Below are 13235 nucleotides of genomic sequence, written 5' to 3'. Positions count from 1 at the left end.
ACAGTAGCTGGAGTATAGCTCTCTCACCTTGAGTACTGAATTACATTATTTAACTTGTGTTCATTGTAGGCATTTCTTTTTTTAAGGTCAGTTATATTACATACCAAATATATAGGCCTCTTGATTGATTACCTTTCTGAATTCAGCTGAATACACTGCATTTTATTTGTTAGAATTTACAATATTTGCTGACAACAGAACAACAAATACTGCAGGGTCAGTGACAGTAAGTCCTCTATTTAGGTTGTCTACCACTTTCCATTATAAAAGATTACTGTGGCCTTTATTTCTGAGCTGTAACACTCTAAATGTTTGCAGCAGATGATTTAAATTTGTCAGGAAGAAAGTCTTTGTACTAGAGAAGTGGATTTCCTTGTGTCATAAAATGCTGATCAGGTTTTGTAGAAATGCAAACTACTGAATAACTATTTTTATTTTTCTGCTTGAATTTCTTGTCAGAGAAGTTTTGGCAAGGATGTCAAAACAATAAATATACAAGTAACATACATAAATGGAACTCCTGTGGTCAACACTTGGAAATTTGGATATTAAAGAATTTGGGCCACTTGTATAATGTATATAATACAGCAGAGACTTTAATCGTAAGTGGGCAGAAATAAGTATTCCTGGATAGTATTTTGACACTTCTTCCTTTGAAATACATGTATACAAACATAGAAGTGGAATTGTACTATTTTGAAGGAGAAAATTTTGTAGATATAAAAGTGTAAATACTTAAAAATATGTTAAACCTGATTTGTTAATGATGACATAATACTATCATGCTGCATTTTTTACCATATCTCTGGATTTGTACCCTAAAAAGTTTTACCTTGCACCCATTGCACTTCCCTACTAGACAGTTACTAGATGAACTGTATAAACTGGCTTTGTTGCAGGTTAAGACCTCAGGGATTGTGAGGTGCCTGGGAGAAGGAAAGGAAGGCATTTTAGGAAACGGATCTTGCTTATTATGTCCCCCAGCTTGTTAAAGCTGCTGTATCTTCCAGATTGTCCCAGTGCAAAGGGATGGCCCTGGTACAGATCTGTGAAGTTGACACGCAGTTATTCCAGGATTTCAGTATTCTACATTACTTTAAAAAAAATGAAAATAAATAATAAGATTTGTATAAACCCATAAGATTACAAAGGGATTTAAGAAAAACAGGCACACAGAATAATTTTGACATACTGATTCAATGAAGCACTTGAAACATCAAAAATGATTCAGTTGTATTTCTCAAAACAATGACAAAGAAAAAAGAAATTACAGAAGAACGGCTTTTTAAAAATATTTTGGGATTTTTTTTCATATACATATGTCTTTAAGAGTCATGAGTTACATATGTTTAAATTAAGAAAATATCATCACTTACTGTCAGAATTAAGAGCAATTCTTCAATATTACTTTCAGGTTTCAACTGGTCTTTGAACATCCCAATAGTTGGATGCTTCAAATAGTAATAGGAAGCAATGCGGCCGTATGTCTGAGGTTCGATGCTGCGATTATCCTGTTAGAAGGGGAATCAAATATACATGTTTGTTACATGGTTGAATATGCATGGCTCCTACAAAACTAAAATATTTTAAGACTACATTATAAAAGAGAGGAGCAAAAATAGTTTAACAACATAACTTAGCTGCCAACCTGATTAAACTCAGTTTTCAACGTCTTACAAACAGCTCCAAAGACAAACTCAAGCACCTCAAATCAAGCATGTATCCTATTGCTCTCAACTTTTAGGAGCATGTATCTTACTGAACCTTGTAACGCACAAATTGGTCTTACCTCCCCAATTTCAATACAGTAGGAACATTCCAAATCAAAGAGGGATTTCTCAACAAGGCTCGAGAGGTACTTATTCATAGTGTCATGGCTCACATCTTCCAAGTTATAGTAACTAGAAGAATTGAAAACAGATGTATTACATGAACGCTTTTGGTACACTGAAAATTTTAAACAATAACATCTTGTAGGAAAACTTACAAGGCTGCTATAATACACACACACAGACTTGGAACAACAAATATCCACATTAAACAATTAAACACAGAACTATTCCCTTATATAATCTAACATAGTTCATATAGTTTAAATAGTTTGTGTGAATAATCAAAACAATACTAACTAGCATGTGTATATGGAAATACTGTAATTTACCTGGCTATTAATACAAAGGGTGATAGAGACAGAACTGGACTGGCTGCATTTTGTTAGCTAGAATGTTCCTGATTGCTTAGGTATGCTGTCCTGATTTCATAAGTATGAAAATGAATAAAAAATACTAACATAAATAACAGTACTTTAACTTCAAGGGAAAGGAAGAAAAACCACAAAGGACAGCAAATGTTCTTATATCCTGCAACTGTGATAATTAAAAAAAGTAGGCATATATGACATCTCTTGAAAAAGTAACCTTACACAAATCCAAATCTTACTATCTGTTCTCACAATTCTGTCTCATTTTATTCTCAAAATTAAAATTACTAGAAAGTATGGAATGGCGCATTTGCCAATGCGTTTATTTCACATGGTCTTTTTTAGGTGAAAGTGTTTGGGAAAGCTATATGTAGTAACATTGGTTCTTAGTATTAAGGAAAAATGTTTACAAACTATACCAAAAAACTGTGTTATGCTAGCATACAAAAAATACACAATGACTGAAGATTGCACTCCTTGACGGTAGAACTTAACCTATAAGATTCTTACACAAACTAACATAATTTCAGGGATACCTTTAATCTGAAAAACTACAGATAAAAATGTTTTAAGATCTTCAGTACTATATTCAACAAAGGCACAAATTCAGAAAGTAACATTTAAGTTCAATGAAAAGTAAAGAAAAACTGAGCATGGTAGAAAGTTTCAAAATTCTGAATTTATGCAGTACAGCTAAATCATGAAATTTCAATGGAGAATTCAAACAAACAAACAAACAAAAACAACCACCATGATTTATTGAATTATAAAAAAGCACAGTAAAGACGGTTGTCCCTGCTCACTTAACTCTGTAAAACACAAATAGACTACTGAGACTGCTGCGATGATGAAAGATGCTCCTTTGTTCATACTGGCTGCTTTACTAAATGTCCTACTGTTTCAACTGTATACTCCGCATCCCCACTGGAAACAATACCACATGCTGCAAGGAAAAAAGATTATGTTCTGTCAGTGGTACTTTGTGCAGGTGTACAATGGGCTGCATAACGGTGTGCTGAGATTCATTTCATTAGATTTTACATAGCTACAGCAACACCTGAGTTAGTCTTTTCAACTCCGTTGACTGCCAATGGAGTGAAAGATGTATTTAGATAATACTATTCATCTCAGGTATTCTAGATTTCTGTTTTAAGATGAGGTGAAATATGATTACTGTCTAAAAAAGGGATTTTAGACAATTAGTTCAGTTGTTGGTGATATATTTGGGGCAGATGAATCACACTCTGATTTAAACTCTATTTCCTTCACTGTAATGATGCTGTTAGCAAATTTCAGAAGATGGAATTGTGTTAAGTACTGCAAGAACCCTTCCATGACTGTTCTATTAACATTATCTGAGATAAGCAATGCTATTTTCTTTATCTAACTTTTGAATGGCAGTAACATAACTGAAAAAGCTGCATGCTAAGTAGGTAAACAGCCATTTCAATTTGTTCTCTTGTAATTAATTGTAAATTATGGGGTCAGTTCTCTGAATGTTCACTTGCAATTGAGTAAAGTTGGAGTAGAACAGTGGTAGCATGAGGAAAAAAAAAAAAGATTAAAAATCTGTTTGGATAGGAGGAAACAGACAGCTACTTTAGACAACAACGAAGTATTTATTGGGAAGTGGAGTATTCAGCTTCATAGTATTTTATATTGGCTCACATTGAGATGATCTCAAATACTTATAACTGTTGTCCAAAACAAAACAAAGTGAAGAAGTAATTATCTTGACTAACAAGTTTTATATAGGAGACAGCCACATGTTGCCAGCCTTATGCAAAGAAAACTTACTTGCAGCAAAAGTACTCCCTATTTTCAGCAACTTAATTTTCATAAGTCATGTAATTTACTAAGTAACGTAGTAATGACAGAAAATGGTTATCTGCAGCTTTTATCTGCTTGACATTTTAGCACCAAACACATTAGATTCTGTTTATTTTTAGAAATCACTTTGTATCATTTTGTTTATCTTCTGAAAATAATCCAAGCAAATTAACTACATAAATTGTTTATGGATGTAAAAGGATTTTCTATTTTATACATCTAAACCACTAATGATTCATTAATGTTTTTAGTATTTAGTATTCTAAATTGAATGTAAGACTACTGAAATGACTCTAATTAAGGCACTTTGTTGTCACAATACTCAGACTTCCACCATATAATTTCAGCACTTCTATTTGCAGTACCACAATACTGATGACAAAAGCTGATAAAACAAAGGAAGAGATATGGGCAATACAATGACATTATTTTGTTGAGGTTGTAGTTTAAGAATTCAAAAATATTTTATTTTGTACTCTAATTTGGAGTATTTCACACTGAAGACTCTGAAGACTTAATCATAAAAGGCATTAAAAGTGATGAATTAAAATGCCTTTTAAAATTGTTTGAATTTAAATGAATTTAAATGAATTTAAATGAATTTAAATGAATTTAAAATTTGCTGGGTTTTGGTAATTTATTGTCAAAGGTGTAAATATCTTGCTGCTTAGTACAAATAAAACAATGCAAAGAAATAAATTATTTGTGTTCTTGAGTGAAGCGGTACCAGTGTGTTTTAACTACTATCTATAATAGGGTAAATATAATTTTGAGCACACTTGCAGGAGCTTCCTAGTCACTCAGCACATTTTGACCTAATAAAAAGCGGAGCCATTCATCTAGAAAGATGATGTTAAAATCATTAGCAAAAACAGAGGTATTATGACATTAGGCAGTATTTTCATTGTGCAGGCATAAAAGCAAGTTGAATTTTGCATGTTGGTATGCTCCAAATATAGAAAACTACATTGTATGTGAGTTTTACAATGAAGCTTTATTACCTAACTATTTAATTACAGATAAAGAATAAAAACAATGCAGTTTCATGCTCACTGCATTGAATCATCTAGTCATTATTTTCCCTTTGCTATAAACAGACAGCCTACCTTTTTATCAGCACACCATTTCATTTATTTCACAGTGAAGCCCAGTTTCACAATAATTGACTTGTCAGAAGCTCTAATTTATGAGGCTGGTCTCTGTAAGCCTTCTCCTATATTGGACTCAACCTGCACACAAGCAGGGTTGAATATTTACAATGCTGTTAACAGGTGCTGAGTTGTTTAATGATTCTAATAGCCAGAAGCGTACTGAGAAAGCCAGCGGGATCACAATTACAGGCTGTTTGAACACAACAATTACTCGTCCCCTGAGAGGTGTGAAAGTCAAAGGCAGTTTTATCCTAACAGCATCTAGCACATGGGCTAGGCAGGCTAACTTCCATTAATAGTCCATTGGGAAAAAGCAATAACAAACCCCTAGGTATCATAAAAATTTACAAAGTATGTAAAATTTAAACAATCAAAAACTGAAGGAACTTTTTATTGGCTTTAAAATAATATATTTTAAATCCCAAACCTTGTAAAGCTTAGTAAGAACAACAAACCCTGAAACATAAACTTATTTCTCTAATCTAAGGAAGTGTGGAATTTCATCAGCTGAGAAAGACAGAGAGACGTGCAGGAACATAAAATGTAGATGAAGTTACACAAAACATTTAGGATTTAATGTGAATGTTAGCAATCATTTCCTGTTTAGCTTATGTAAACCTGACCTGAGATCTCTCTGGGAAATTTTTCATCAGCCTTGAAACGGTCCTGCTATAACTGTCAGTGCTGTGAAGTCATTTGTTACAGCACCATGTTTTTTATGTTCAGATTATACGGTAGTAATAGTGACACACATAATGAAAATCAGTAGCAGAGTCAGCCAAAAATATTAAAAGAAGAAACTTGCTAGCTGGAAGGCCATTTGAAAATGCATGAAAAAAAAATCTACAGCATTCACTTGATTGCAATAATGTGCGCTTTCTGAGATTTTGCTGTCCTGAACACTGAATTTTGTTACGAACAAGTACGGCACAAGCACAGATAGCCACCTTCATAAATATCTTTTACTGCAGTTATCAATTGTTTTTGCTTTCATAAGCTTGTGGCCTTTGGTGGCTGCGACCTTCAAAATGGTACCATGCAAATGATACTGAGCGTATGGCACAACTGATGGACTTTCAAAGGCAGAGCCATGTGACAATGTACCGACTAACTTCTGTTGATAAGGCATCACTGACTCCGCAGTCTGGGACTGGCTGGCTAAAATGCACTAAAGCATGCACAAATACTACAGCCAGTAATCTCTACCTGTATTTCACCTGTACACATTATTTTCTTGCATTCATATATTTGGTCATGCCAGGTACGAGGAATATTTTGACAGATGCCCTGATATCTTTAATCAGTTTTTAGTATTTCCTCGTGATTAACTCTGGTATCAGGAAGCTATTTGCTACCATGTCAGTGCTTCTAATTAAAATATTTCCAGGAAAGATTACCTTTTAAGATGCATTTATAAGATGAAACCAGAGGTAACAGGGACATTTAAAATTGTTTACATATTGATTGAGCATTTTTTTTTAGGTTACATCCCAACAGATAATTTGCCCAGTAAAATAGTATCCAAGAGTAGGAAGACAATTACATGAATTAGCTTTCTGCATGGGGAGATGAAGGGTCTTGAGCCTTGCGTTGCACCAGAAGACCACAGCAGACTGGGCAATAGCAGGTGGCTCAAATACCCAGCAGTGTGCAGCTTCCTAGTCTGGAAGAATCAGTAGAACTTTGTTCCTATGATTAGTTTGGTAAAAGTACAGCATGAACTACATTTGTGTAGTTTTCACATCACTGTGACCCTAATTATATAAAGAACAAGTTTTTGTTATAAAGGGAAGTATATACATGTATACATGACAGAGTAAGTGTTACTGTGAAGGACAGAATCCACCCTGAAAAATATCAGTTTATCAACTCCAGATACGGATACTGGTGACTACTGCACTGTAATACAGTGTAATACCTTCTTATCTTCCGTTCTTAGTAGCTATTGATAAACTTACTTTTGCTCCTTATCTCTTCTCAGTTAATTTAACTTTCTTCACTAATCCCCTTTCTGACATAATTTCAAACTAGCCCGAAAAGTCATGTGATTTTGTTATTATACATATTATTCTACCTTGACTGGCTGATTCTAGCAGTCACTTCGATTTCAGAAACTATTATGGTACAGTGGTTATCATCACTTTTATTCTGCTGTATTCAGAAAATATTATGGTGCAGTGATTATCATAATTTTTATTCTGCTGTCTTATTCATACTATTAGACAAGCTCAGCTAATTATACCAAGAAAAGGAAATTTAAGGTAAAATATAAGTATATGATTAATGATAAGAGTATCAGTCAGAGAAAATGTCATTTAATTATAATTTATGCTATATCATTCTTTCACTTCATTAATAAAAGACCAAGATAAAGTGAAAAAATTAATAATAATTCTCAGAATTAATAAAGCTTTTTTCATGTCTTCACAAGCAATTCACATGGAAAACTGATTTTACAAGTGCAGATGTATATGCGAATATTTACAAATACATAAAAAAACCACACATTTTAACTGTGATGTGATGTGTATTCTCAGAACATCTAAAAATTAACATTTCAAATGAAAGCTGATTCTGCTTAGCCTTACATATGTTGTCAATCTCTATTTCTCTTTTACTGCATATGTATCTGGAAAATATCATAACCTGATTTACAGAAAACGTTTCCCATAGCAATTTCTCTCTTGTAGAAAGTTGCAGATTGTAATCTTTTATAAGGGTAAAAGAATTAAACAGTCAAAGCATTCCGGCCAAGGAAAGGAGATCTGCCTAAGTCTTCAGTCAGCTAGCTATGACAGACGAGCCTCTCAAAATAGCCCCTTTCAAAGAAAAGGGCACTTAGCTGATCTGTCTTTAAACATGATCTTGACTAAGTAGGGAAAATAAAGGCTAAAGTTGTATGTGGAGAAAAGAACACATTGTAGCACTTGACTAAAGTAGTACAGAAACTTTGACTTCAAGTGCAAATTCAAAAATCTCTACATTTAGGAATAATTGCTTTGGGGAAGGGGAAAAACTACGGATATTGAGACTGATATGACTTGGTAAACAGTTTTATTTAGATTAATATTATTTATTATAAAATAATACTTTTTATTTATTTCCCTTGCACATTATCTCTTGAACTGCATGCACATGGCTATTCAGTATGCCACTAAACGAAAGTGGCACTCAGCAATCCAACCTCAACTACTACTCTTAACTATAAAGTTAAAACCCATTTAACAGATTGCAGGGTACAAAACTTCATCAGATAGGAAAATTAAAATAGCTTGATGGAAAAAAACAAAAAACAAAAAATGAAAACATTATAGCAAGCAAATATTTTCAACAACACCATTTTAAAAGCCAGTATTATCAGTCTAATGAATTAACTTATGTCCCAGAAAAAGTCTTAATGACAGCATGTTTAGAAGAAACCTGACTACTTAAAGCCAAAGGATACTTCATCTCACTATTCAGGTAGATTAATACTCAAATAGTATAAATTGCAGGATTCAGTAAGGTATTTTATGGTACTAGTCTGGAATAGAATGATCCTAGATTTGTTTATGCAGCTTTAATATACAAGTAGCTAAAACTGGCAATAAATGAGAATATAAATCTTCTGCATATTATCTAAGTCCATTATTTTTGGGATTTACAGCATCACATGCAATGCCTTTCATGCCAAAGAATCCCAAGGCAATTTACCAAACATGCATATGGGAAGTACTTATTCACCACTTAGGTACAGTCACCTGCTGGGTAGAAAATAGCTGTTGTTTCATAGTGGACAGAATGTCAAGAAAATTGCTTTGTGGCAGGACATGATAAAGAACACTGTATCAAGTGACACTGGGTGAGTACTGTGCAAGTACCCAAAACAAAACTCAGCCATTGCACTCCTGCTCTTGTGAAAAAATAACCCCCTAAACCTTTGAATTATTAAGGGCCATAAATAATTATTGTCTAGTAATATCAAGCATTTCATATGCTCATTTATGGCACAATAAACGGTACTACTATATTGCAATTTACTCAAAGTGATCTCAACCACCACCGACTTCTCTTAATAAAAGTATTCAGTGTTCCTTTGATGTATCTCATTCAAACACTGATTCATTTCAAATACCACTGATAGTATGCATATCCAGGAATGTTACTAAACTATTAAGTTTAGTAATTTTGGATGAAACTTAGTAGAAATTATCATGTCAAAGAGGAAAAGTGTGCACATCCACTGCATTTGCACTTAGTATCTAGAAATGACCTTTCTGACAGAGTCAATAATGTCCTTCATTTTTCTCTCTGCATGACTGAGTACACAAGGAATGCTGAGTACCTTTGTGTGGATGAGACACTGGGGAAAGCAGCAGAACTTGTGAACTGTTCCAACCTGTATGTTCCAATAAACGACTATGATTTCATTAGAAACTTTGATTTGCGTTCCTGTCCTGACATTATGGACACGACTAGTCAAAAGCTATTCACATTGTCTGCCACTACAATGGCCCTGCTTCACACTATAAAATGCCATGTTTTTTTCTTAGCTTTCTTCTCAGAATCCTCTCAGAATATAAGAACTTTTGCTTAGAAACTGATATTGTGATAACTTCACATTTAGCTTTCTATGAAACTGCACATTAAAGAAACTGATGAGAAAAAAGGACTGCCAGTAAACATGCCAAACACACTCCAGTATGAACCTTCTTGTACCCTGGGGAGACCTTGCCCCTTAAATTGGGTGACTATATTTCTGTATTCCACATATAGCTACAGGCTACATGTTTTTGTCTGTCTACCAGATACCATGCAATCAAGGCTTGCTGAAGACAAATCAACAGCCACTTTACCATAGCAATTGAATAGCAAGACATTTTAAAATAATATCACTCATTCTTTATACTGAAAACTAATAGTGACTGCAATGGCACAGTTTTTAACATTGGTTGTAGTTTGGATCATGTGTAAATCTCAAACACAGCTTCACCTTCATCTAACCTAGATGAAAACAGAATTTAGCTGTTTGTCACTCTCAGGGCAGAACCATCTACCACATACATTTATTCATTTTGTTAGTTATAAAGTGAGAGAATTGAATACATTTTTTTTTTAATTTACAGTTCTAACACTGTGCATTTTTGATTTCCCAAGAAGATTAGATGGAAATTTTGTTCTGTGGGAGATTCTCAGCACAGGGCTAGATGCAGAATTGAAAACTAATGAAGATTCAAAAAGAATTAAAGGAAATCATTGTTTTGCCTTTTATCACCTGCAGGCTCCAGCAGCAGTTGCCTATAAGGAACTCAGCTGAAAATTCACCAAAATGTTATGGACATTAAAATGACTGAAGCAATATGACACGCTGCAGTACATCAAGAAATATTTAGTGCTACAAATGCCTAATTCTTTATTTACCACATTATTTTGGTGGGTGAATGATCACATGACACACAAAATACCATTTGTGCAAAACAGCATTGTGGCAAAGGCAGGCTAACTTGCTGGAACGGCTCAGTATGGTCTGCATACCAGCTGGAGCTAGGCAGGATGATAACAATCATTGAAAATATTGCACACATGGTTTCACCAGGATTCCCTAATGAAAGTAAACTTTATCATAGAGAAACAGCTGATAGCTATTCTCTTATTTATTAGGAAAATTCAAATCTTCATAGATTTTCTATAGAAGACTGGGCATAACATATCAATGTGGTAGCTAAAAAAAAGTAACACATTATAAATACAATAACTAAAGGAATGTGATAATCTGGAGTTTTATTTTAGGGATGCTGATGTACCCTTCTCAATAATGCTATTTTATAGTTGTTACTAAATTGTAACGTAAGTTATCTGCCAAGAAATCCATTTATTTTTAGAGAAAAATTATTAAAAAAATGTGCACATAAATTTTATTCCATGTGTGGGCCAGTAATACTCCTACAGTGGAGACTGCTAAGTATTGTAGGCTCCAACAGCAGCAGGATCACCTTTGGATCAACTCTACCCTCAAGCTACCTTTAGGTTAAATTGCTTTTTTATTTTATACTCACGTTGGGTTCATTATAAGTCGACGGAAGAAGTAAGTCCAGGTGATATAATCCATTGCATCCTGCTTAGAAGTAATGGTTCCAGCAGCAATTTCAGCATTCAAGTGGTCGGCTAGCACATCTAACAAGCTGAAGAACAGGAAACAAGAGGACTTTGCTGACTTTACAATCACAAAGACAGGTAATATATTTTGTAGAATTGTGCATTAAAAGGTTTATTACTTTTAATCTGAAAACATTATATATTTATTTTCCGGTAAAAGAGAAGAGGGGAAGAAGAGGGGATGTAATTGCAAGGTCAGTCATCTTCTTTACATGGTATTGGTATGAAGCTCAAATTATTTTTTGATTGGACCAAGAATGTACACATTTAAGTCATTTATGGAATGTATTCAGATGGAGCTACTAAGTGGTAACTTCTGAATACTGTATGTTGACCATATGATCATGCTGGTTTAATCCAATAGAGAATCATATGGAAAGACAAACAGGAAATGAAACAGTGGCAATAGCTTAGCTAATACTTGACAAATACTTGAGGGGCTATTAAAATTACATCAAACCTGCTTCCCCCAGATTTTTCCTCATCTTCATCCAATATAGGGAGGAAAAAAAAAAAAAGCTACTTTTACCGAGAAAGGTTTAAACTCTGAAACACAGAAGAACAAAAGCAGTGTAAAATGATTTTTACAGACTAAAATACTGTTTAGTTTCACTAATGGAACAAAGACCTCCACTTGGCTACCTAATGGCATTATGCCTAGCTGCAGTTCAGTCAGGGAATGGCAAATATTCTTAAAGATTAGCCTATTTTTTTCCTGTATTACAATCCTTTTACTTTTCCTATTTTTTCCTTATTGATAAAAGCAAACAATTTGGTATGAGTAATTGTTCTACTGCTCTGTACTACTGGTTGCAGAGTTCTGAAGGCAAAGCAGCATCTGTTCTACCCAGACTGTCCAACTGGATTATTGGATGGATTATTCAATAGCTATTACTGAATTATTATTATTTATTATTCCATAACAAAAATCACTTTCTCTTTTGCTTCTAATGTGCCATCTTTCAGACCCATGATCAGTGAGAGCACAAGGTCTGTCTGTCATTTGAGTTGTGTACTCATGTCTAATGCATAGATGATCCTTTTTTAGAAAAATCTGTAATTAAAAAAATCTGAAGTTTAATTTTAAAAATTGGAAGTACTACACAAAGCTGATAAATCTGCTCTTTGGTAGAACAAGATGAGAAAGCATTCTAAAAATAAAATTCCTACAAAAGAACCCAAATTTCTCTTTGAAGCTATGAAGGCTCTTACTTCAAATATCTTTGATCATAAAAGACCACAACAACTCTAAATTAATCAGATCACAACCTACAAAGAACTTATCGAGATCACCATTAACATGTGAATCTTCATCTGAAAGTTCATCAAATATTTTTTGTTTATAGTGAAAGATGAAATATATCAAACTGTTGATATAAATAAATATATACACAAAATGAGTTACTAGAAACATGCAATATTTATAGTATTAAAAATGGGAAGAAGTTGTGATTAGTACTGTGATATTGAAGACATAATCTCTTTATCTAGAAACAATGGATTTCCTAATTCATGTCTCATTATTGGTGCGGTGCACCAGGCACGAATCTATGGACAACACTATCAGTCTAGATATATCACCAGCATTTTAATCATGCCACCCTTTTGACTTACTAGCTACCATTTTGAAGATGTTCAACTCCTTAGCCTTTTGTACTAAGTGCAATTATATGCCTTTTTTTTTTTTAAAAAAAAAAAAAAGAAGCATGGCTTACTAAGGAAATGAAATACATGTTGCCACAGTCTTTGTTTATAAAAAAAAAATAAAAATAAAATGTATTAGTCTGCCTATGCAGCACTGAAATTAACCTTCTGAAATACACCAGTCCATTTCAACTACTTTTCACAGGTGGTTAGCACTCTCAAGTTCCTGTAAATTTCCTGACCGCTCAGAGGTCCAATTAGTGCTCATGTAGAGG

The 13235-nt window shown here is 33.7% G+C and overlaps 1 protein-coding gene across 3 annotated transcripts in view; it reads right to left on the bottom strand.

Annotated features, from left to right (window-relative positions):
- ASCC3 (activating signal cointegrator 1 complex subunit 3) overlaps positions 1-13235 on the bottom strand; it is a 274883-nt gene that overhangs the window by 38773 nt on the left and 222875 nt on the right. For all 3 annotated transcript variants that reach the window (XM_038176559.1, XM_072036159.1, XM_038176560.2), the window contains exons 34-36: positions 11217-11342; positions 1790-1901; positions 1377-1511 (exon numbers count right to left, since the gene is read on the bottom strand). In XM_038176559.1, the coding sequence (XP_038032487.1) occupies positions 1377-1511; positions 1790-1901; positions 11217-11342 (373 nt within the window). The remainder of the gene's footprint in view (positions 1-1376; positions 1512-1789; positions 1902-11216; positions 11343-13235) is intronic.

Source organism: Anas platyrhynchos, chromosome 3 (genome assembly GCF_047663525.1).
Source record: "Anas platyrhynchos isolate ZD024472 breed Pekin duck chromosome 3, IASCAAS_PekinDuck_T2T, whole genome shotgun sequence".
Lineage (NCBI taxonomy): Eukaryota > Metazoa > Chordata > Aves > Anseriformes > Anatidae > Anas > Anas platyrhynchos.
The sequence above is the reverse complement of the archived record's forward strand: the minus strand, read 5'-3'. Positions and strand labels throughout refer to the sequence as shown.